At 39.0% G+C, this 25,635-nt stretch overlaps 4 protein-coding genes across 5 annotated transcripts; 3 read left to right on the top strand and 1 right to left on the bottom strand.

The window, feature by feature from the left end:
* The first annotated feature begins 1,672 nt into the window (after nt 1-1,672).
* LOC128383731 (protein mono-ADP-ribosyltransferase PARP14-like) lies at nt 1,673-11,188 on the top strand. Of its 2 annotated transcripts, none has more exons than XM_053343322.1 (15): nt 1,673-1,933; nt 2,538-2,668; nt 2,904-5,015; nt 5,160-5,396; nt 5,501-5,725; nt 5,999-6,065; nt 6,472-6,618; nt 6,723-6,782; nt 7,244-7,420; nt 7,832-7,970; nt 8,100-8,155; nt 8,805-9,500; nt 9,612-9,739; nt 9,828-10,005; nt 10,312-11,188. In XM_053343322.1, the coding sequence occupies exons 1-15, from the start codon at nt 1,762-1,764 to the stop codon at nt 10,590-10,592; spliced, it is 4,806 nt and encodes a 1,601-aa protein (XP_053199297.1). In that variant the 5' UTR covers nt 1,673-1,761; the 3' UTR covers nt 10,593-11,188. The 2 variants fall into 2 exon arrangements, with proteins under 2 accessions (XP_053199297.1, XP_053199298.1); XM_053343323.1 differs by having other exon boundaries at nt 2,538-2,662.
* Nucleotides 11,189-14,420: 3,232 nt separating this feature from the next.
* Nucleotides 14,421-17,434, top strand: si:ch211-63p21.8 (kelch-like protein 33). Its single transcript, XM_053343565.1, has 4 exons — nt 14,421-15,379; nt 15,478-16,426; nt 16,535-16,705; nt 16,884-17,434. Exons 1-4 carry the CDS (start codon nt 14,542-14,544, stop codon nt 17,401-17,403), a joined length of 2,478 nt encoding a protein of 825 aa, XP_053199540.1. The 5' UTR covers nt 14,421-14,541; the 3' UTR covers nt 17,404-17,434.
* A 1,277-nt stretch (nt 17,435-18,711) lies between these two features.
* LOC128383516 (hyaluronan mediated motility receptor-like) lies at nt 18,712-20,950 on the bottom strand. Its single transcript, XM_053343127.1, has 5 exons — nt 20,581-20,950; nt 20,260-20,418; nt 20,046-20,123; nt 19,797-19,934; nt 18,712-18,980 (listed from the first exon to the last, which is right to left on the bottom strand). The coding sequence occupies exons 1-5, from the start codon at nt 20,948-20,950 to the stop codon at nt 18,712-18,714; spliced, it is 1,014 nt and encodes a 337-aa protein (XP_053199102.1).
* Nucleotides 20,951-22,908: 1,958 nt separating this feature from the next.
* LOC128383517 (complement C1q tumor necrosis factor-related protein 3-like) lies at nt 22,909-24,840 on the top strand. The gene is made up of 4 exons (XM_053343128.1): nt 22,909-23,134; nt 23,227-23,292; nt 23,544-23,675; nt 24,560-24,840. The coding sequence occupies exons 1-4, from the start codon at nt 22,909-22,911 to the stop codon at nt 24,838-24,840; spliced, it is 705 nt and encodes a 234-aa protein (XP_053199103.1).
* The last annotated feature ends 795 nt before the right edge of the window (nt 24,841-25,635 follow it).

A 25,635-nucleotide genomic window follows, 5' to 3' on the forward strand; every position in this document is an offset into this window, starting at 1 on the left:
AGGGAATTGGGGAGTTTATGAGTGAAGAGATGTTCTGGGATGAATGATTTGGTGATAACATCCGCATAAACAGGTCTTCCATTGCCCTGAAGGAATTCCAGGATTCATCACTTCATACAGACCTGACACTGACGACTGAGGATGGGAACAGCTTCAGCGTACACTACCTTATCCTGGCTGAGTCAGCCTTTCAATTGAGGAACAACTGAGGGAAGAAAGCAGAGTGCAATCAGACAAAGATAAGAATGTAGGAGTCCATAAGCGGTACCTGTCTCTGGGTACAGAGGTTGATCATGTTGGGTTACAGGCAGTTTGGAGTTTCAGACCCATTTTGGATCTCCACACTATGAAGTTGCACATCATCTGCTTGTATGTTAACTATCATGAGTTTACTAACACTGGTTAGTCCAGGTGACTGGTTCTGCACCATTGAACTCAACTCAAGGGTTGATACTTTTCTCCAGTAGGGGGACTAAAGTGCTCAACTCAACCAAGCTGCTATTTTTCCTGTTGGAACCCAGATGACAGTTCACAAACCTTGATGGGGAGGAGACAGCACTGATTATCATGCACGTGACAATTATGCACGTTTTTTTGTGTGTCTTAAATTATACACCTTACATTTTGTTAAGTCTTGTTTGCATAAGCTAAGTATGTTTTTTTCTTTTTCTTTTTTCCAGTAATTGGTTTCTTAAACTGTGCAGCTTGTATTTTGTTAAGTCTTGTTTACATCAGAGACTTTGTGTTCATCAGACATGTTGCTAAGCCTATAATAGATGTTTAACTTTGTCACCAAACATAATATCAGTGACAACAACCTACTTTTCTGTTATTAACTTTTAAAAAACGTATTGGAGCCTGGCATCCTCAACAGTGAGCTGAAGAAAGCTGCTGGTATGATCCTATGTTTGTTCTCTATGACAGATAAAGTGATCCTGATCAAATAAAACAAGACCTGAGAGGAGGTCTTGTATTACAGCAGCGAGAACTATCATGACTTGGTCTCCACTACTAACCCTCACCACCAGAAGGGTCAAAGAATGCTGATATGTACTATGGCTGGGACTGCGCTACCTGCACTTTGGATTGCTGGTTCTGGGTCAGTGATAAGCAAGTATACTATAAGAACTAGGCCACAGAGGGTGTGACATGTCTTGAGCCGTGGAAAGAGGAGGACAATATAAGTGGTTCAGTCAGTGCGATAATAAGAAGTCTAATTTATACTGTGCTCTACTTTAAGTTGTGAAATGAAATGCAAAATGTCAAATAAAATGTTTAAAGTTCAGTTGCTGCTTTGACAATTATTAACATGAATATGTATTTTTCTGTCTCCCTGTCCTGATTCATGAAGATATGCTGCATGACAAATAATTACATTGTTTATACATGAGGATTTTGTTATATTTTTCTTTTGTAGTGTGGGCTTTTTATTCATCTTCTGAGGCTACATTTTCCATCCTATCAGGCTGGTGGACAGAAGAAGTAGAAATAAATAGCTATAGGCTACATATCCATATGGGTTTGCCATTGTAAATCTGTAGGAGTAGTAGAAGTAGAGGAAGTCTGTTCTTAAGTTTGTTGTTTTATTATTTAGTTACTGTGAGTTACATAAGTTTGTAAGTGACGCCTTTTCTTCTTTATGAAATGCCATTGAGGGCGCAGTCGAGCTGGTGTTGGCAGCCAGCTGCAGGTGCCAGCAGCGCTTCCCTCTAACATATTCAGACTTTTATTTGATTATTAAGTCTGTTAAGACTTAACAGGATGGCTGTTTACACATATTCTATCTTCTTCGAGGGTCCCGATCTGGATGAAGGAAAAAGGAAGAAAATAGAAACGTATTTCAACATTCAGCGCAAATCAGGAGGTGGCGACTGCAGCTCAATAAAACAAATAAAGGATAACATTTACAGCATCGCTTTTAAGGACAGAGAGGGTAAGACATAATTGTGTGTCTATTAAGTTGCTTTTGTCGTCGATTTCTCGATTTATGTCGAACTCGTTGTGCCGGTGAAAGCGAAAGTATTTCTGCCCGTGACGAAGCGAAATCGTGCACTCAAATGTTTGCATTTTTTTAATGAAACAGACAGATTTTACAGTTTGCAGACCAGACATACAAACTTTCTGACTGCATATGTTCAACTTCGTCATATTTATCCGCTGTCACAGTGTTTAAATGTAGAAACATATTAGTCTTCTTTCACTTTCACTTTGAGTAGGCTACAGGCTGCTCTATAAGAAAAAATCTAATATTGATATGATGTCTCATATGATCTCTTAAAATTAGGTAAATAGGTCTGCAAATCCTTTAGGATTAGTTTTGAATGATACCATTTAGTAAATAGTATCATTCAAATGCTATCCTGCTGTTGCTTTAAAGTGGAAAGTAGGCCAATGTCATTCGTCACATGATGTTTAAATATGTGTGATGGTTCATTAGTCTAATTTCTGTTAGAAACAATGTTTTTTGTTTTTATCTCAGTGTGTATTGCTTCATGTAATTTAAAAAAATGTAATAAGATACATTTTTTCTATCACAGCTCAGCAGAGAGTCCTGCAGAAATCTGAGCATGTGTTGGAGATTGCAGGCCATCAACTGGTCCTGACTGTGCGAGACAATCAAGACAACTCCTCTCCCACCACTACCTCCACTCCAGGCCAGCCAGTAAAGGTTAGTATAAAAATATTCTAAAGTAGTGTTTCATCTCGCAGTAAATGTAGAAACAAAGATAAGTGTGAATGTCCAATTACTTCAGTCAATAACAATATCAGTAAACAATGTAAAGATAACTTACATGGACCAGAATTAGGGATATTGAATGTTTACAGTTACAGTCAGTATAATCTCAGAGATGGCAATACAAGCCATTTCAATAATATTAACTGATACTCATTCTTTTCAACAGCAGAGTCAGCAGACCATTCTTGATTCAAGCCTGCCATCAAGTGGTGAAGAATATGAACTACAACTTGATACTTACCTCCTTTGTTACTTAAAGGAAAGTCCCAAGGCTGGGAAAGAATTTGAGGGCAAACTCACCTCTGTGGCCTGCTCTGCTCAGCTTTACCCAGATGAGGGGAAGGTTGTAGTCAAGAATTTAGGCCAGCCTGGTGCTGGAGTTCAAAAGTGGGAATCTGAGGTGGACAAACTATTTGAAAGTGTTAAAAAACAGTACCTCTGCCACTATGAGATGGACCCTCACAAAGTCAAAGCTTTGCTTCAGTCCCGCAAGTCTCAACAGATCACAGATGAGGTGAAAGTGTACAGTGAGGTTGGGATGGCTGTTGTGGTTGGTGAACAATCTCAGGTAGATGCTAAGTTAATGGCTTTAGATGGCTTGTATGTTAAAGTTCGAGGGTCAAGTTTAATTGAGAGGCAAACCAGCACTCGTCGACTAGGCAAGGCTAAGCTCGGCCTCCTCTGGAAAGAGATTGAGCATGGTTTGCAAAGAGATTTTGCAGGACTCAAGGTGACACAGGGAGATGCAGGACAGCTAGTCCTGGAAGGTTCTGTGGAGGAGATCCTTAAGGCTGGAGATTGGATCAGTGAGAAGGAGAATTTAGTCATCGAGAGATCTGTTGCTAATGTGAGCCCACATCTTCTGGCTTTCCTGAGGAAGGCATATGGAGGTCCAGGGCCCCTAGGTGACTTTTTAGAGGTCGGTGACAAGTTGGAAATAGAGTTACGAGACACAGAGCTACGCCTCTTCTCTCTCTTCACTGGTAATCTGGATGACACAGAAAAGGCACTGCACAGCCGGTTCAAGGAAGTAAATATTGATCTTCCTAGCTGCTCTACTGTGCCATCTGAACTTCGTAAAACACTTGAGACGAAGGCAAATGAGATGAACCAAGGAAAATGTAGAGTCCGGGTTGTGTTTAGTGCAGACAAAACAGTGTGCTTACTGGGCCACAACACAGAGGTTGAAGAACTGAATGAAGCTGTCACACAGTTTATTTTGGATCAGGCAAGCATTGAAGGCAAAGTTATACTCCCTTTCCCAGATTTAGTACAACTCTTACCAGAATTGCTGCACCTGCATGGTTTTGACTATTCAGGGGTTACCTTCCACCCTTTAACATCTTCCTCTAGGCCCATGGTGATGTTGGAAGGACCATCAAGAAAAGTGACTGAGGTCAGAAACAGACTAGGTCCGTTTTTGGACTCTCTTGTTGAGGACAGAGTATCAATTGACCTGCCAGGGGCAGTAAGGTATTTCCTAAGTCACTCTGGAAGAGACAACCTTTTAAATGTTGGTCATTCTCAGAAGTGTATAATAAAGCTTCATGAACAACCTCACTCTGCTGAAGGCATAACATTTGCCAGCTACTGCCTTCATGATGGGCTCCAGGTGCTGGTATGTCAGGGTGACATCACCAAACAGGATGCTGATGCCCTGGTGAATGCTGCAAATGAGGATCTGGACCACTGTGGAGGGGTTGCAGCTGCACTGAGTAAAGCAGGTGGCCCTGAAGTGCAGAAGGAGAGTCGTGCAATAGTAAAGCAGGTGGGAAAAATACCTACAGGTGATGTGGTAGTGACAACAGGGGGGAACTTAAACTGCAAGAAAATGCTGCATGCAGTTGGGCCTGTTGGTGGAAAATCAGGTGGCAGAGAAAGAGTCTTACTGGAAAAAACTGCAGAGTCTGCTCTGGATTTAGCAGAACAGATGGAGTTCAAGTCGATAGCCATGCCCTGTATCAGCTCTGGTGTATTTGGTGTTCCTGTCAGAGTGTGCTCAGAGGCTATTGTTACAGCTGTTAAGAAGTTTGGTAGTCAGGGAGGGAGAAGTCTGAGCAAAATTATTCTTATTGATAACAGAGGAGAGGTGGTGAGGGCCATGCAAGAAGCATGTGACAGGCTTCTCCAACCGATAAGTACAGGAAACAGAGCTCCAAGAGATTTTGGGTTCCCAATGGATGCCGCTGCCCAAGACACTACAAGAGGAGCCACTGCTGGAAATACGCGAGGTTGTGTCCTTGTGCAGATTATTCAGGGAACTTTGGAGACCCAGCAGGTGAGAGACATTTCCGAGGTATTGATGCTGCATTAGTACATTTGTTTACACTCAATTCAATATGTGTCAGATGCTAATTTGCCATGGTTGTCAGGACCATTTATACTTTAACACAGATAAAGTTAGATTATTGTATTCTCTTAGGTGGATGTCCTTGTATCTCCAATGGCAAGCCATGATCCTCTGTCTACCCGTGTTGGAAATATTTTGTCCAACATGGTTGGACCACAGCTGACTGCAAAGTTTCATACAGAAGCAGGAGGAGCAACACTGCCTGGTGACACAGTCCTGGTGGAGGGCTTGCCTGCACTTCGATCTAAAGCAGTGATCTTTCTCAATCTTCTCTCTTGGGATAATAACCAACATGGAGCTGCAGTTCAGGTGAAATAGTATTCAGTGAACATGTTTTTTATAGGTTTTGTGAAACCAGGCTTGTTGTGTGTTTTGTTTTCCCTACCATTTTAAAAACTATCCTTAATCTTCAGGCTCTGAGACTGGGAATCAACAAAATCCTGGCTCGCTGTGAAAACAGAGGCTTTAGTTCAGTTGCCTTCCCTGTGCTTGGGACTGGTGCTGTCCTGCGTTTTCCTCACAGTTTGGCATCCAAGGTTCTCCTGGAGGAGATTAATGGGTTTGAACAGAGCCGAGCCAGCAGAGCATCTTTCAACGTTCATATTGTCATTCACCCCAATGACAAAGAATCTAGCAAGGTAAAGGAAATGCTTTAGTGGTTCTTCAACAAAAGAAGGGTTGTAATAAAATTAACAGCATATTATTGATCATATTTTTTTAATATACACTTTAATGTGAATAATTTAGTCCACAATCAGATTAACAGTATTCCAGCATTCTGTCTGCAAAAAGTGAATTTCGCAGTTCATTAATGTTAGAGTTAATTAGCATAATCACTTGTGAAACAAAAACCAGATGCGTTTTTCTTTGGAAGGGGAACTGGAATTAAACCCCTCACTGTGTCCTTACAGGCCTTCCAGTCTGCTCAGGGAACTTTGCATCTCAGAGGATTCACAAATGATGCTAATCCTGATCAAGGTTGGTATGAATAATTTCTTTTCAGTTTTATGTTGAGCAAGCCTTTTCAAGTCAATTACTTGGTTTTCAAATTCCAAACCTTAATTTTAAGACCACAAGGGGGCAAAAAAATATCACAGACTCACACAGCTATTAATGTATAAAAGTTAATGTTAGCCATTACAGTAGCTACTTAAACATCCAGCAGAAAATGGTTTTAGCTTTCACAAATTCTGACATAACTACCTGGCTCTGAACTCTCTAAATGATAAAATGTCTTCCTCATCTTTTGGTAAATTTTAACAATAAGTTAAAAGAGGCTTGTGTTTTCAGTCTTTCAGTTGCTTCAATGTTAATAGCAAACAATTTGTATGCAGATTTAATTTAATAAAAAACCTTTCTTTCTGTCTTATTTCTATGATTTTAGCTTCCTTTTATCGCCATGTCTCTGTAAATGATGATGAGGTCACAGCCTTGCTGGGTGGAGTCAAACTTCAAATGGTCCAAGGGGACATCGTTAATGAACGCACTGATGTCATTGTCAACACAACGGACTTCTCTAACAACCAAGCTGGTACAATCTAAATGTCTTTATTGAAATATGCAATACACAGAAACAAAGTACCTCACAGTATGACCCTAGGTTGGATCCTAACTCTGTATTTACAAACTCAACAGGTGTCTCCAAAGCCATTCTGACTGCAGCAGGGCCCACTGTCCAAGCAGAGTTAGCACAAGGTAAGCCTTAATAATGGACTGAAAAATACTGTCAAACTACTGACTGAGCCTATGGCCCACTGATGATGCATTGGTGGTATTATAGAGTATTTCAAACTCAGTGATGACATTTGTGGAAACAATCACAAGCATTGCACAGTTAGTAAAGAGTTTTCCAACACTGGTTGTGTGCAGGGCTAATACAATACACCTGCTTTTCAACACACTCTGGTGTGACGTACTGATGTAGTGATGTCACATGATCGAAAACTATTTGGATCTCTGGGAAGTGAGGTCCACAAACACACCTGCATTACTTCGTATCGCCATAGGTGCTATGAGAGAGCAAGAAACCCTGAGAGATTGTTACTTTAACCACAGTCACGTTCTCTTCTTTAACTTAATGCCACCTGCACAAAATCATATAGAGAAAATAAATTCAACATTATGATTTTGATCATATTTTTTTTTGTTTTTGACAGTGGGGATTCCAGCTGACTATATGTGCACCACAGGATCCGGGTTGCTTGGCTGCAGGGAAATTATTCATGCTGGCTTTAAGTGTGACCCTCAGACGATTCGCAAGAACTGCAAAAAGATTCTGAAGCAGTGTGAGACCAAAGGCTATCACTCAGCAGCCTTCCCAGCAATCAATACTGGTTTGTACTATGTGCATGTGTGTGTTATGAGTGGTTGTGTGCATGGCTATGTGTACTTATGTATTCTGTCAAGACACCAACTTTGTTTGTGTCTTAATTCTAAAAAAAAAGCAGGACTGCATCTAAAAGTTACATAATACATAAAACATTGATGGACTGTCTTTTGGACTATATAGTAGCAGCTGCCAATGAAATTGTTGATATCTGATTTACCATTTACAAGCTTTTGCAACACTATTCAAAGAAGAAAAAAATTGTGGCCTACTACTATAAGCCAACAGATTACTTTTGGTCATGATACACTTTCAAAATAAAGTAGAAAAGTTATGAGAAGTCACAGCAACAATGTAAATGGAATCATCAGTGACATCCCCATATGAATTCCCAACCATTGTCTTTCTATCCCATCAGGTGCAGCTGGTATGGACTCTGTTAAAGCTTGTGAAGCCATGCTGGATGGCATAGCCTCTGCTATTAGAGACTTGAAACCAACTTCTGTGTCACTCATTCGCGTTGTCATCTTGCAACAACAGGTCTTCCAGACTTTTAGGTCAGAAATTAATCTTATTCATCCGGCAACAAACAGTAGATGAAAAAATATGGTTTTAATACAGTTTGCATTCATTAACTGGTCATATCACATGGTTAAAATTACCTAACTTGTAATGTGATTTTGCAGATCAGAGCTGGAGAAGCGCTTTGGACAAACTGCACCTTCCCGCCTTAGCCTGAAAGGTATGTATTTATTAATTAGATGATTACCAAAGCCTCTGTAGTCTTCCTCCTCAAGGAATAATGCACAACATTTCATTGCTATCCATTCAATAGTTGTTGAGATATTTCAATCTGGACCCAAATCATACCTTGACAGACTGACTGGTTGCCATTGCTATGCCTGAAGCAGTCAGTTCACAAGATAAATTGTAAATGTACAAAATAATTGTACATATAAACGTTTTTTTTCCCAACTGAATGGAATCAAATATCTCAACATTTCTTGTCCAATTGTGCTGTTTATCTTTGCACCATGAAAGGATGTGCTGCTGTATTATCCATGACAACAATATTTGACTTACCAACAAGTGCAGACGGTTTTATTAATGAATTAAAGAGCTGGGTAAAAGGACAAATCAAGCTAGAGGAAAGCCAAAGAAATCTTCCCCAATACAAAACATAAAAGTTTGTCATTGTAAATGGTGTAAAGGTTTAATTTATGGTTTCATAATCTTTCATAAAACCATTAGTTAGAACTTTTTATGTACAAATAAATCAAATAAAAATAGTCATGGCACATAAAAAAATGCAAATTAGCTCGACTCGAATAATTTAAATGATGAGGAGTCACATCCTCATTTGTTGTTTTTCTTCTGCTCTTTTTTTGTAGAAAGAGCTAAACAAATGCTCAAGAAGCGTCAAGAAAAGTGTTCCAAACCATCCACGTCTTCAGCACCAGGAGGCGAAACCTTCATCTCCTCAAAGCCCCAGCCAGCTGACATACGAGTGATTGGTTGTGGTACAGGCATCAGCAGGACCATCAAGACAGATCTAGAGAGGCTCCTGCAGCAGCAGCTGGTAGAAAGAGAGATGGATGTCCATCATTTTTCCAAGCTTGATGCCATGGAGATGGAGGCAGTGCATGCAAAAGTCAAATGCCTAGGAATAAGCCTGGAGCATAGGAGGCGTCAAAGTGTTAATGGCAACAGAGCTAGAGCTGGAGCCAGAGATGGGTCAGCCTCAGGAGATGTCTATGTGCTGAAGGGCCTAAAAGAAGATGTTTTGAGTGTCACTGACCTGGTGAACAAAGCAATCCAAGAAGCTCTTTGTAAAGACCTCTGCGAAAAAGATGAAGCGATGTTGGCTCTTACTGTCCAGTGGTCAATGCAGGATGTGCTAGGAGAATGGCAGGAGCTAAGCCTGCGTGACAACTCTGTGCTGGAGATGGCTCACATAACAGGAGAAGTGTCTGTAGAAGTGAAGGCACCAAACGACTGCATGGTGAAAGTAAACCTGAAGAAACGAGAAGCCACAGATTGGTTAACGGGCATCACCTACAGAGTGAAAAGGAGCGAGACTGAATCAAGTATGACACATTTTGTTGTTTACTACTGATTTAGCCACTCGTTCTGTATTTTCTTTTTGAACAATTACTTTTTTGTAATAATAACATTCATTTCTTTGATTTGTACTTTAGATTTGCCATCACACTGGGAACCTATGGACAGAGAAGTCTTTAAAAAGGTGGAGCTGCAACCTAACTCACCAGAGTACCAGAAAGTAGTCAAGGGTTTTTGCAAAACAACTAAACACAACATCTGCAAAGTGAGTAATGCCAACCCAAAAATACTTTTTAAGTTTGTAAACTTACAGTACAGTAACATGTCATTAATTGTGTGCTTTGTGATTTCAGATTGAGCGTGTGCAAAACACCCACCTATGGCATGCCTATACTGTGTGTAGGGAGCGTATACTTTCCAAGAACGGTCCAAACGACCTTGGGGAGAAGACTCTCTACCATGGATCATCAGCAGAGTCATGTCACTGCATTGAAAGGGATAGATTCGACAGGAATTTCGCAGGAAAACATGGTAAGAAATTGTATCATATGCTTAAAAGTTAGATTCAAATCCTAAATATGTTTTTATAATAGTATAGAGGCATGACTAAACAAAGAAAAAAATAAAAAGTAAAGTAAAATACCCATCCAGGTATTAGGAATTCAATCAAAAGCCCTTCTAATCTGCTTCATTAGGACTCTGTGAGTGTGACTGTATCAGATATGATTCATCAGTGGCCTCCTACTTCAAACCAGAGCAGGAATAATTGTATTTTCCAAACTGTCTAACTATTCTTTAAACTTGATATGATTATTTTATTATGTTTTTCGGTCATAGCTGTTGCATACGGACAGGGAGTTTACTTCGCAGTCAACGCAGACTATTCAGCAGGAGGATATTCCGCACCAGATGCAGCAGGCATGAAGAGGGTGTATGTTGCTCGTGTCCTGACCGGCCGTTACACAGTTGGTAATTCCTCTATGAGGCGCCCACCTCCTCGTGCGTCTGACCCCACTGACTGCTTCGACAGTTTGGTGGACAACCAGCAGTTGCCCTCTATGTTCGTGATCTTCCACGATGACCAGGCCTACCCAGAATACCTCGTTACCTTCCGCTAAGGGAAAACTGAGAAAGTTATGGTACTGTACTGTACTGCTTTGTCACAATCACCTGTTTAAAAATAGTAATCGGCTAAGAATGCCTTAAATTCCTACTTACAGTTAATGCTCTATTTTTTTTCCTGATTTGATTTTAAAGCAGTGATCATACCTCAAAAACACAAAAGCACTTTATAGTATAACAAAAAACAGCTAGATGTGGTGACATGTGAGATGTGGTGGGTCAGCTGAACAACCACAGCACTACAGAGTGGTCAGATTTTGAACAAAGCATGTAGTTAATTATTACATTCACCACCTGTATTGAACAGTCTTGTATTGAAGGACAGTACTGTTGCCACTGAAACACTCCTTGCAGTTTTACTCTTTTAGAAATCTTCTTTTTTTCATAATTTACATAATACTTATTATAATACATTAAAATTATGTATTTTTAGGCAAGTTACCCCTGTAATGGACAGCAACAGTTATCCTGTCAGAGATAAAGGAATATTTTTTAATCTTTTTTAATTCTGTGTATTTAGAAGGGTGATTTCATTATAGTTTTAATATTTTGATTCCCACCAGTTTGGTACATCTTATATCTTAGTTTTTATTGACATTATTCATCCAATTACCTTGTTTCAAAATGTTGTACAACCAACTGTTGCATTGCTTGTCTGTATGTGACAATTTTTATCTATAATTCTTGTTTAACAATAAGAAATAAACAAAAGGATTTTTCATTTCTTTGAATCTGCAATGATTATTGTGTCGGTGGAATTCAAAGTGTCTGTGTTTTACTAACAGTGTTATACACAACAATCATTGTCACATTATCAACATAATTGATACACCTTTATTGACAATTTAATAGGAGCAAACATTTCTCAACAAGGCAAATGAGATTATAATTTATATGGTGGCAGAAAATGGTTACAATCAAATAAATGTAGTATACACACTGCTGGTATATAGTCAAACTACTACTAGATTATTAAAAATGGAGTATAATACAGTCTAAACTTAATTCACATGTTTATGAGAAGCACAGAATAGACATTTATTTCAACATGACATAAAAGAAACAAGAAACTATGTATTCAAGTTTTGAAAAAGTCCTTAAATCAATTAAATTATACAAATATACAAGTGTCATTATTGCCCTGTCTGAAAAAGAAGAGCTGCATTCCCATTTTTAACAATGACAGAACATTGAAGTGTTTACAGCGGAAAAGGTTACATGACATTATATAATCTTTCCATCACTATCAAAAGTTTGATCAATTTTAAATCATAATATGTTCATACGCTCCACACAGGAAAAATCAAAAATCCACTGAATGATGAGTAGCTATTTCCATTATCACTAATCTTCTGACCCTCCCAAAGACGAACATTGACCTTGTCCCCCACTTGTAGCAGAAGTATGGCACTGTTAGATCCAGAGGTGTTGTGTGGTTGATCACGATACCATGACACCACTTGATATCCATTTCGGAACAAACTGCCACCAGTAGATCCATTCCCTCCCCACCAGTAAGACGTGAAGCTGAAATAATAGGCTCCTGGCACTGATGCAGTGAAATAACCTGTATCAAACAACAATTTAGTATAATTATAATAAAAAAATTAAAAAAAAACATATACTGCATATTTCAAAGAGGATCACTTAAGTACTTTTATAAGACCATAACTTTTGTTGGTTTCATCACATCAGAAGACACTTTCATGGGTGATTTATCAATGGAAAGAGACAAAGTAAAAGAAGGTAACACATGATTGATTTTAATTCTGCACACTGAATACTGACCTGTGACTGGACTGTATGCATTCCCGATGTTTAACAAAACATTGTGGTACACCAAAGGATAAACAGAAGTCATAGGACCAATGGTACCATTCACAGGCAAAGTAGCAGAAAATGCCACCCGAGCCTGTCCTGGGAGATCAATCATACATATCAGTATAATACATTTTACAGTTTAATGAAGCCAGAGCTGCTCTGGTATCAAAATGGCTTTGCTTATTGAGTTGTTGTTAGAGTGAGGACAAATAAAACTGTCCTATACAACCATTGTTAAAAATAGCATATGTTATTACCTCGAACCATTGTACCCAGTTTAGTCACAGTTCCGGTAAATGCAGCCAGCTGCTTCTCACTGGCCTCCAGCTTTCTCTTTGTTTCATCCAGGGCTCCCACAGTGGCATCCAGCCTCTCTCCCAAAGCCCCCAGCTCCTTCCACAACATGTAGATGGGTGGCTCAAAGCTTTCCTGGGTTGTTGTTGTGTTTGATGTCAAAATAGCCGATGTTTCTTGCCTTTGGTTGGAATTCTGGTTGTCATTATTATCTGCCAGGCCTTTTTGTGTCAGCTCAGTGAGTGTCTCACTCTTATTGCTTTCAGCTTGGCCGTTAGATAGACCAGGAAGCAAGCACACCAGTATGATCACTGATATTTTTGCCATTCTCCAGATTAAAGATATTTGGATTTGTGGGAGTTGTGTAAAGAAACACACACATATATATATATATAGGTCCAGGTTAATTATTATCATTTATGGTTACAGTGTGCGTCATTGAGAAATGGAGGTGTGTCCCCTGTGTGTGCCTTCACTGGTTCTTTGCTGGCTTGGATCAAATTAAAAAAACATGCAACAATTCCCTGCAAAAATGTGTTTCGTAAGAGTCTTCCTTCTGAAATATCTCATCGCCTATGGTACACAAGAGGGGAATATTTTATTTTGATATGACATGTAAGACCAAGGGCACATGCACAAACAGGTGCGAACACCAATGGCTTCTTCTGAAGAGGATATTGTTCCAGGATTGAGCAGTGAACTGTGGTTACATGCTTGACCATGCATGTGAACACAGCCTCTCCATGAGGATGTATATGAATGCAGCCACACACACTAAGTGTATTGTCAGTCTTTCTTGGTTGAAATTGCAAGAAGGTGTGGTGTTATGTATGTTTACACTTTATGACAGCATTATATCAGAATAATATAACATTTTGACAAACTTGAGTCCTCCTACTCAGTATTGTTGCTGAGGATGATGTTTTAAAGCGTTCACTCCAATCTCAGGTCAGGTATGCAGGTAGTTTTGGTTTTATCTGATGTGGTTTTGAGATATCTGTCTCTGAGATGTGTGTCTCCAACCCCAAAACAATGGAGAAGAATGGAATTTCATTTGCGCTGCTTAAAAACTCAACAGCAATGTGTATTTCCAGAAACTGTCGTGGTTACTGTAGATAACTGTAGATAATGCACCTCTTTGTGACTGTTATCTTTGGCGCTGTTTTTTCAGAAGAAGTAGACAGTATATGTGAACTTGTCAGTTTCACAATGTCACTTTTCACAGCTAAAATTCCATTCACCTCCATTGTTTTGGTATATAGGTAGACATTTCAGAGACAGATAACTCAACATGTCAATAGATAAAAATAAACTATATATTATGTATTTTTTAAATACAAAAATAATGTTTTCTTTTGCTTTACCAAAAATGTTCTAAACCTTGACCCCAAAACCCCCTAATAGTCACTGACAGAACTGGAGTACAGACTAAATCCCATACTGTAAAATTGTGAAAATTGTAATAAAATAAATAGATAAATAAATAAAATAAAATAAATAAATAATGAGTGTCTAACCCAAAAGGACAATCATAGACCATGGTGGAGCAAATGTAGTTGACGTTCACCTTTATTTCTTGCCTTGATGAAGGTTACAATGACGTGCATGCTGGGATTCTGCTGAAATTTAATCTGTCTGACCCAGTAGCTATGAATAGCTGCTTGTTTATGTCCAGTGCTTGTCAACATTGAGTCTGAGACAGGGAGAGGATTTAATCTTGAGAGAAAGATTTGAGACTTGAATAATTATGAGAAAGAGCGGTAGATTCATGCTCAGTTTTGCTAGATGTAATTCTAATAACCACTAGTAGAGGAGAAAAATAATACTGCCATGGAGTTTACCAGGCGTTACCTGCCAATGGAATGGGAAGAGCGATGGAGGAAAGAGAAAGAGAGGAGGAAAAGAGTGATTGAAGAACGTGGAGAAGAAGGGATAGAACAGGACAAGCGTGAATTGAGAAGGATTGTGGCCTACAATGATTCCAAGATGGGGCTGATGAGTGGTAGGTGTGAAAAAGAGGGGACAGACGTCAGGGTCAGGTATGGCAGTGGTTGCAGTCAAGAGGATATCGGAGAGAATATGAGTGAAAGAGCGTTCAAAGATGAAGGATTTGGTGATACCATCCGCACATACCACAGCAATACCTATCCTAAACAGGTCTTCATTGCCCTGAAGGAATTCCAGGATTCATCACTTCTTACAGACCTGACACTGACGACTGAGAATGGGAACAGCTTCAATGTACACTCCCCTATTGTGGCTGCTGTCAGTCTTTTAATTGAGGAACAACTGAGGGAAGAAAGCAGACTGCAATCAGACAAAGATAAGAATGTAGGAATCCATACGTGGTACCTGTCTCTGGGTCCAGAGGTTGATCATGTTGGGTTACAGGCAGTTTTGGAGTTTGCCTACACTGGGGTTGTATTATCTTTAAACAAAGATACCATGGCACAGATTAAGGCAGCGGCTCAAGCACTGGGGGTTCCTAGAGTGCTAGATCTTTGCATCAAAGAAGAAGTTACAAAGAAAGGTGAAAATCCTGACATAGAAAAGAAAAATATTCCTGTTAGAGAACAGTTGAAGATTACTCTTCAATCCATTGAACATCTCTATGCAGACAGAGTGGGCTGTGATGTAATTTTGGATGTAGATGGAGCCTTATTCCAAGGTTGGTACACTTTGTATCATTCATACTGTAATTTTGCTGTATATTTTACAGAATTTGATAATGGTCAGAGTATGAAAACTTCTTTTGTCCTCCTCTAGTTCACAGAGTTATCCTGGCAGCTAGCAGTGACTATTTTCGTGGCATGTTCACTTGCGGGATGAGGGAATCCAATCAAACCTGTGTTGCCCTTCCCTTCCTTTTAGCTTCTGAGTTACAGGCTCTAATTAGCTGCTCCTACAGTGGGACCCTTGCACTTAGCTGGGAATGTGTTTTTGAGATCACCTGCACAGCTCTCCAGCTTCAGTTCCAGCCTGCCATCTCACTTTGCCTTGACTTCATACAACAGGAAATGGAAGCTAGGTCCTGCCTGGATGTGGCATCTTTTGCTGAGGCTTATGGGATGTCGGAGCTCCTTGAGGAAGCCAATGACTTTGTATTGAGAAACTTCTGGGAGGTGTCAGCCACTCCAAAGTTTCTTGACCTACAAGCGGATAAGCTTCTAAATTTTCTCCACTGTGATGGTCTATGTGCGCCCTCAGAGTTGGCTGTATTTCGAGCCGTAATCTCTTGGTTGGAGGCTGATCCTGAGAAGAGATTGGGTCAGGCTAGTTTACTGATGAAGGGTGTTCGCTTCCCACTCATGACCTTTCGAGAGTTCAGGGAAGTCAGGGCCATTAATCTGCGTATGGAGTGCTTTGGAAACCAGGAGGTGGACCTATATTGCTCTGCACTCAAAGAATTTGGTTTCAGCTTTCCAGAAACCCAGAATCAATGCAGAGTCAGGCAACCTAAAGATGCTCTGGTTCTGGTTGGGGGAGACCAGTTGAACCCAGATATGGGTCTACGAATGCCTAGCAGGGAGCTGTGGCTCGCAAACTCTCTACGCAGTGGCACAGGGTTGGTGAAGGAGATAGAGTGGAAAAGGCTGGGTGAGATGCCAGAAAAGCCAAAGTTCAGGCATGGAGTTGCAGTAATGGATGGAAGGCTGTATGTGGTTGGAGGATGTTACTTCTATACCAAGGGTGACATCATGAAATCCAGCTACAGGTAAACAGAGACAGAGTCAGTGGACAAATATTATCTTCTCACTTTCACTAACCCAGATTGTGGTTTCATCTTCCCCATCTTTACTTACATTTATTTCACACATGCTAGTTATGACCCTGTGAAGGACAGCTGGAAGAGGTTGGCTGACTTGCAGGAGTTTAGAAGTAACTTCTCAGTTGTGGTACACGAGGAGCGACTTTATGCCATTGGTGGAGATAAAGAGATCAACATCAACATAGACAGTGTGGAGATGTACAACACTGACACTGACTCTTGGAGGTAAGATTAATGCTTGCAGTACCTGATACCACTTTTACCACACACCATTTCTGTCTCTGCGTTTTATGGTATATGTTAAAAAATATTTTTTCATCCTATCAATGTGACTTCTCGAGATTGATTTGTTTTACCACTGCACTTTATTCCTGTCTGATCCCTCCTGTTTTGCTCTTTTCAGCTATGTCCAGCCCCTGGACCAGGCTCTGAGTGGCTATGCTGTTACTGTCGTTGATGAAGGAATCTTCATATCTGGAGGTTTCAACTGTGAGTATGTGTGTCTGGTTTCAATGTTTCTGTACCACCCAGAGACTGGAACCACCTACTTGGCAGACATGACCCATGACCGGGCCCAGCATTGCATGGAGGCCCTGCGAGGCCACCTTTATGTTGCCGGTGGTGTGTGCAACCTGCGGAAGTTTTACACTGACCAACAAGTCTGTGAGATGTATGACCCTTCAACTGATTCCTGGACTGCTTTTGCATCATTGCCTGTGCCCCATGTGGGTGCAGCATCAGTCGTCCTGGAGGAGAAGATTTATATACTGGGAGGTTACAGCCAGGATGACTATAGCGAGTCTGGACTGGTCCATCGGTTTAGTCCCAGCATACAGCGATGGGAGAACGTGGGTAAACTGCCTGGGGCTGTTACTGACATTCGAGCCTGTCTGATGCGATTGCCCCAGCATGTAAGAAAGTAACAGGCTGGAAAACTTGATGGTGAAATCCAGTTACACACAATAAAAGAAGTAATCAAAATGTGGCAAAAATATGAAAATTACAGCAATTGCTAGAAATTGATAGACTTTTTGGTGTGATATACTAGCAAACCTAAATAAATTGCACTATTAGTTGTGTTTTTTCCATTGTCAAAATATAACATAAATTAGTGGAATTAATCCATTGACTGCTGTAAATGCCAGGTCCTTTCTGAGGAAGTAGAAATAAACATTACCAAACATCCAGGGACCCCAAAAGCCCAGGTTTACTACTTATCAGTCTTCATAATATCATTGATTTTGAATTAGTTTAGTTTTAGAAATTTGTACCACTTAAGTACTATAATTAATAATATCAACTATGAAAAATCTGGTGGCCCTTTTCTTAAAGAGGGGCCTTGGGCCAAAATCATGATATAAAGCCCGAATTTGTCTAGTTTTGTTAAATTGTTGAAAAGTAATGTTTCATCAAACTGTGCACCAAAAACCTGATGCATTACTCCATCATAGGAGAATTTAGTGAGCATCATTAAATTCATAAGTGGTACCATGTATGATGGAGATCAATGGGGACCCAACAACATTTTTTCCCCACAGGATCCTACAGCATGTTAATCTATACATGACTGTTATCATATTTAAAAAAAAAATAAAACAACAACAGTCAGTTAACCCTAACTCTGTGATGTTTTATTACACAACCAGAAACCAAAAACATAAAAACAGTCACAAAGGAGATAAAGCTACACTTCACACATTATCTTACAGAGAACTATAACATAAAGTCAATTTAGCTTTTTTCAGGGCTTTGATTATGCTTTGCACCAAATGGTTATATATTCACCTCAGTTTAAAAATATATTTTAAACACCTAATAGTAGTATTTGTCTCATGCAAGTACCAAGCTGTAGTGGTTAAACATTTGTCAAAAAGAATGTAACACAGTAGATATTTCATCGACAGGGCCACAAAAACGTTTAATTTCTAAAACAGGGTTAAGGTGCTAAATAATGTTTAGATTTTAGATAAAGTTCAGGTCTGTACACGTCAACTGTGCACAGGAAGTAAATACAAAGCACAGTACTATCCTCTCTCTAGGTATATGGAAAGGTATATGATCCTTAAATTAATTATGTTTACATTTAAGTAACACTTTATTTAACCCATGTTTGATCATATAAATAATACATTCTTATTTTTTTGGATTTTAGCATGGTATCTCAATAAATCCTTCCCTTAAAGGAAGCAGAAAAACAAAAAAGCATCTTGTTCGCATTCTTAACTTTGAATTTACTTTGTTGGGAATACAAGGAATCCACTGAAGACACCTGTATTTATTTTTCCACCTTTCCACAGGATGATGTTGACAGTATCTTTGTGATTCAGCTCAAGAATGACAGTGTTGCTGGTGGTGTCACTGCTATCCGGCCCTTTGAATTCCCAGGTGCTCACTTGGTAGTTCCCGTTTTTCACCAAGATGGCTCCTGAGGTGTAGGTGCTGTAGCCAAAAGTCATGAAGGAAAAGTGGTAAACACCTTTCCGTGGAGCAGTGAAGAGACCTGTAAAAGATGAAATCTAATGTTAGAGAACTGCATTTCCATCCTTGCTTGAGAGGATATTTCCTCTCAAGCTCCACTTAACTGACCTTAGTTCATTATTATTATTATTATTATTATCCTTATTATTATTATCCTTATTATTGAACATACATAATAATAATAATAATAATGATAATAGTACATTAAAAAAAATGTTTTAGTCTTGTTTACTCCAATTACTACAACAATTGAGGTTACTATTTATTTACATATTGTGTTGAAAAGGCTGTCTAGAGCTAACCATTAACCAGTAGAGGGCGCACTGTAGCTGTTCTGCTTGGCAACAAAGCAGCAAAGAAGAGAGCATTAGCCATGCTTGTAAGAGCTTTCAGTTGATTTTTTTAATGTTCCAGATCTAGTTTTCCAGTTCAAGAGGATTGTGCGCGTCCATTTGTCCTGTAAGTAGGTTTCAGTTTGATATTGTGAAACATAATTAGTTTGAGTTAAAGTAGTAAATAGAGAGTTAATGTGGTAAACCTTTAAGCTAATATTTGTTAACTAATTACCCCCTTTTTTTGTATTATGAGGACGTTTTACCTGAGTGTGGTCTTTTCTGTTATATATCATTGTACATTCTAGAAACCACACACCTCCAAGTCACTGTAAGAACACCCACCTCTGGCAGAAATAAAGAACTCTCTTTGCACTCCACGGTCTGGTTATTGAGACCCACCAGAGCCCTGACCGGACTCTCCACAGCAATCCATACTCTCTTACCACCCACACCCCAACACTATTTTTCATATTGATCTATCTGGTTAAGTATATAGAACATACCTGTTTTAGAGTTGTAAGCATTGCCAATATTTGTGAAGACTTTATTGAAAATCAGAATCTTGCTAATGCCGGTTTGGGGTCCAGTGAACACATCTTTGGATTCGATTATAGTTGCAGAAAATGCCACCTTCGCATTGACTGAAGAATGGAGAGTAAAAACAATGTTAAGTTCAGAGCTATTCATCTCTAAATATTTTACCTTTATTACCAAGTACATGTCCAGTCTCAATTTTTCTTTTCTGTCCTTACCTCTTGCGTTCAGTTGGTCCACCTCTGGTTTTAGTTCCCCAACTGTTTTCTTAACTGACCCCAGTCTGTTTGTTATTCCTATCAACAGAAATGAGTCATTGTTTTAAAAAGGTGATTTTGCCTTTTCCCAAACCATTCCACAGTTGTGATTAAGAGAAACAAATGACTTTAAGAAATGGAGGGGTTAGGGATGTTTAAGAGTTTTTACACCTACCTGCATATTTGTTCTTGAGAGAGTGGATGTCAGAATTCTGCTGGCCGACTGAAGTGTTTTGGATCTTCAGCTGTTCATCAACATGACGGAATTTGCTCCCAGTTTCTTCCATAAATTTAACAGCTTCAGCTTTTTGTTCTTTGAGTTCTGCACTGAGAGCTGAGAACAATAAATAATAAAGTCAAAGAAATGTCATTGGACTACATTTTGTTCAGGACATTTTCTCATTCAGTTCATGACAACAATTTTAATGGAGGCTGCTCTATTCACATATAATTTGGTACAAGTTTGAATATAAATATTAAAAGTCTTAAAAGTTACCTTCACTGTTGTTTTGTACTTCCTTTAGTTTAGCTCCAAAGTCTGTCTTTGTGGCATGCAGTCGGGTTTCAACTTTATCTTCAAGGTCCTGAGTTGTTGAGTTAAGATGGGACAGCCCGTCTTTATATAGTTTCAGAAGTTTTTGTGTTTCAGTGAACGCACCCTTGGTCTCTGTCTCCAAATATTCAAGCTGAGCTTTTTTTTCCCTTAACTGTCTCTCAGTTATATTGAGTCTCTCTTCAATCCCAGTGATGTTTCCTCCTAGTCTTTCCTTGTGTTTGCCCAGTTCTTGAATCTCTCTCTTCAGGGTGGAAATGTCAACGCTGTGTTTTTGCAGCTGTTCCCTTGTGTCGTTGAATTCCATCGACATTTTTAACTTCATCATTTTAAGCTCCTCTTGTACACTGGAAAATTTTTGATCAATTTCACCTTTCAGATCATTCATCTTTTGTTTCAGGTGTGTCATGGTTTCATCAAGTTTTTCAGTGTTTTTGTAGTTTGAGCACACAGTTGGGTTATTATTTCTTGCCCGTCTGCTGTTCGGTACTCGGTCACAGCTCCGTGAGTATATGAGTTCTGAAGATGCAAGTCCAAATAAACTAAGAAATAAAAGCATCTTCATGGCCATTTTCAGAGATAAAATAGGTTCTCTACTTAACAGTTGTCTGAAAAATTGTTCCTGTGCAAGAAGTGGCAATAATTCTGTGTCATCTCCTTTTATGTTCAAGGAAACAGCCTATAGCTGACAATGCGGGTTGAGGAAGAACATTCTCACGCAAATGTTTAGGGAATGTCCCTTGCCAGTCAGGTTAAACAACGAGGAAACAACAGAACCAGGAAATATCTTTAATGTTCTGTCTTGTGCAGTGTACTCTAACTTTTTTGGCCATGCACGACACAATCACCACAATGTCTTTATACATTTCTTAATATTCTTTTATTTATATGAACCATCCAGATTCAGATTTCAGATTTCTCTACATTTCCTAGTCTTGCATAGACAGGCCAAAGACAGAGAAAGGTCTGGCTACACCCACTATTTGTCCAGCTATAGGAAAAGAAATGTTCTGGCTTGTTTGTATTTCTTGAAACCAATCACAAATGTTTTGAGTGGCATTAAGCCCAGGATGCTGTAACACTGCTCTAAAATGAAGGCAACCACAGATTTACTCACCTGAGAAATGCCACACTGTGATGATCTATCTAAGCCAATCCAGAGCCAAACAATTAATTCACATATATTTAGTGCCATGTTCTATACATAATGTGTATGAGATGCGTTTTCTGCTGATTTTAACCATCACATACTGTTCATATTCTGACTCATAAATAGTCTCTAAATCAATTCACATTCATAAATTCCCCATCAGTCATTAATTAATGTTTGTTTAATGAGCTTATGGAAAAAAAAGATTGTCCTGGAGAACATTTTAAAGAATGTGATGAATAAAACGGTATGTTTGAATTCTTGAGTTTTTCTTTCTTTCTAATAAACACAGCTCAAACTTGACTTACATATGCATACCATATATATGGATCAGCTTCACACAAAAAAGAAAAAATGGTGGATTTTATTTCTCTTAAAAAGTTACCTTCACTGCTGGATTTTTCATCTCTCTGTCAGCTCTTGCTTCCTTAGTTGGTTCTTTCAACTCAAAGGTAAGCCATTAAAAATCTGAAAGTATGAAATCAGCTGTACCACTTGGCGTCAGTCAAATGTAAGCTGATCTGACAGTAAACATTCTTAAAGAAAAAAAAAAGACAATAGGCTCTCAGCACACATACGCTTGTGTTTTATGACTGAAATATGTATAGAGCATCACAAAATATCAGAAATTGCACAGATATTTTTATACTTTTTTGTCTTTTACAGTCTGATTCCTTGACTCCCAGAATTGTAACACTACCATTTTCATTTTCATCATTTTTTCTGTACAGGCAAAAAACCTACACACCTGATATTTTCCTATAAAATTATGCATCTGTCATTTGAAGCTGTTTGAAAGCATATACAGTGTGTGTGCAAATACCCATAAATGCTCAAGTTTATCATTTGAAAATATGCAGAAATGTAATTGATGTGAATATGACACATAGGTATAGATATTTTACCGGCACACACTCATTTCCCATCATCCTCCCATAAGGCCTGCCGGGACACGACTTGAACTAACAATTTCAACACTGATTACTCACTGACATTTAAGTACCCTCCTAAGAGAAGAGAGCAAGTACATAACCCTCCACAGTCTGCAAGGAAACTATCCAAGAGAACACAAAATAACAATTGAAGAAATGGAGTTCAGGTCTTTGCTTCTTCTAACCCTTATGGGGTTCTTGATTGTGGAGCCAGGCTTTGGAGAGATAGCTGACCTCGCTATGAATGATTGGCTGAAAACACAAATGGAGACAATAATGAACATAGGGGACAAACTGAAATATGTCGAAAAATATCAGGATGACATTGAAGCACTGGAGGCCAGGCTTAATGGGACTGTAGAGGAGCTGAAAGAACAGAAAGCTGAAGTGGACAGACTGAAGAAAGAGAATGAAGGTACACTGATATAAATATCACATATATTTCTACCCAAATTATGAGTAATGCATTTATTCTTTGTCATTAACTAACTTAATTGTACTTCACAGACATCCAAACAAGACTGAATGCCACAGAGGAGGAGGTTGACAAGCTGAAACAGAGTGCTGGTAATGGTAAGTCGATCAAACAAAGGACAAATGTTACCAGTGTTCAATATTGTGCATCCAAAAACAACAGCAACAGATATTAATTTAACTACTTAGATTTTCTGTGATCATGTTGAAATAAATACTCCCTGTCCCTAGAGCAGAAGAGATGATGTGTGTATATGATTATATTGTAAAAAAATGTGTCACCTGAATATGTTCTTGGTCTGTGATTGTTTTCATGTTTATAATTTCTCCATGTTACTGCTTCTCCACAGCTGTTCTTAAGATTGCGTTCTCTGCCTCTTTGTCAAATTCTGGTGAGATTTACAATGGACCCAGCACAGAGAAGACCCTGATTTTCAAAAAGGTCTTCTCGAACACTGGCAATGGTTACAATCAAGATACAGGTACTGTAGTGTGTGTGTGTGTGTGTGTGTGCGTGTTTGTGTGTTTGTGTGTGTGTGTACCTCAGATGTGCTTGTAGACAAGTGTAAGACTAACAGTAAATGTCCTAAGGCTATAAAAGTAGTTCTGGTATTTGAAACAAGATCAAACAAGAATTTGCTAATGCTATTTGACTCAGACCTTTACTGCGCTCTTGTGCTTTTTGTGTACTGCTGACTGGAGTTTAAAGCTGCATTAATCAATATTTTTATATCAATGTGGAAAATGACAAACTGCAATGTAAAAGTTGTCGGTTTTACTGACCAACCCACGGAAGTGTGTTCACCCAACTTTTGTTCTTCTCAGTTATGTGATTCGTCTATTTTGGATCATTGTCTTAGTTTTCTGGCCTGAAAAGTTGCTCTCATAAATCTTATAAATCAGACAGGCAGAAAAAGGCTATGATAAACTGACTGTACTCCACCTGCACAGCATCAAATGCCAGGCAGACAAAGTTGTTAGGGAACATAGTTAAGCGTCTAACAGCTGAAGATGTAGATATCGAGAAAGAAATCAAGATAGAGATAAAAAGCAGAGTGAATATTGGTGAATAATTAATTAATAATTAATTAAGTTGCACTATGAACAGTTTAATTAATTGAGTCAAAATCGAATGAATTGTTTGGGGCAACTAACCCTAAGTAACATTATGTTCACAATAAATAAAAGAAGGACTTCATAGCTTATATTTTATTGACTATTCTTGATAAATTCATTGGATAATATTATGACTCCTGTTAGGTAACCATGGTTCTAAAAAAACATAATTAATTGACTCCACACACTAAGGTTTGCACCTGGTTCTCAGAAATCTGCTTTTCAACTGCTTGTTCTTGCTCTGTTGCAGGAATCTTCACAGCACCAGTGAACGGTCTCTACTATTTCAACTTCAACACCTATGGCTACAACACTCATGCCATCGGGGCCCTTTTAATGAAGAACGGCGCCCATCAGATTTCAACCTATGACAACGTTTCATCCGACGGCTCAGACAGTAGCAGTAATGCTGCGGTTCTGAAGCTGGTCGCTGGTGATAAGGTGTGGATGCAGCTGTGGGAGAATGGCAGAGTGTTTGATAACCTTAATGGACACACAACCTTCAGTGGTTTCCTCCTCTTCACTGTGTAGATGACCATACATTTGCATTGTGGTTATATGTTGAGGAGAGGTCTCATGCAACAATAGGCTGATGGAAATATTAAAATAATGCAACTTGCATCAAGCTTTGTTCTATACATCTGTTTAGCAGCAGGGGGCAGTGTAGAGAAACATGTGCATGTGTTAATGTGGTGATCTGTACAGTATAAAAGGTGTGTATGTGATGCTCTCATATATAACCTTGATACAGGCTTGCTTCAGATTTCTTTTTTTCTTTAACACATTTATCTGACAGTGTTAATCTTGATTTTCTTGTACTTGTTTAATTGTATTCTAATAAGTATATTAAACATGAGACATCAAGTGTAAAAAAGGCCAGACCCCCCTCTGAAATTTCCATTTGGGAGCTGTGAATCAGATGCCAACCTCAGCTGTTGTTTTTCCAGACAATATTGCAATGCTGGACTGTTTAACTGATGGTTACATTGGATTATGAACCGGGTGTGAATGGTTGACATGTGTTGAATCCTATAGGATGACAGCAGAGATGATTCCTCTAGTGTCACAACTCTAAAGATCACCTAAGAATTATAGGTTATTAACATAAATTGTGGATTGTAAAAGAAACAACACAACTGTATGCACCCCACCACACACAGAGGTAGACATATTATAAACCCTGCCAAGCCACCATTTTTGCAATAAAAATTTAAACTGGAACTTTGGACTAGTCATGATTTGTAGCCATTATCAGGTCAGCCATTCTCTTCCTTATCTTAAGAATGAACTTGATCTCTCAGCTCAGCATTTTTCTTGTCCGCATCC

The sequence above is a fragment of the Scomber japonicus genome, chromosome 22 (assembly GCF_027409825.1).
Source record: "Scomber japonicus isolate fScoJap1 chromosome 22, fScoJap1.pri, whole genome shotgun sequence".
NCBI classification, from domain to species: Eukaryota; Metazoa; Chordata; class Actinopteri; order Scombriformes; family Scombridae; genus Scomber; species Scomber japonicus.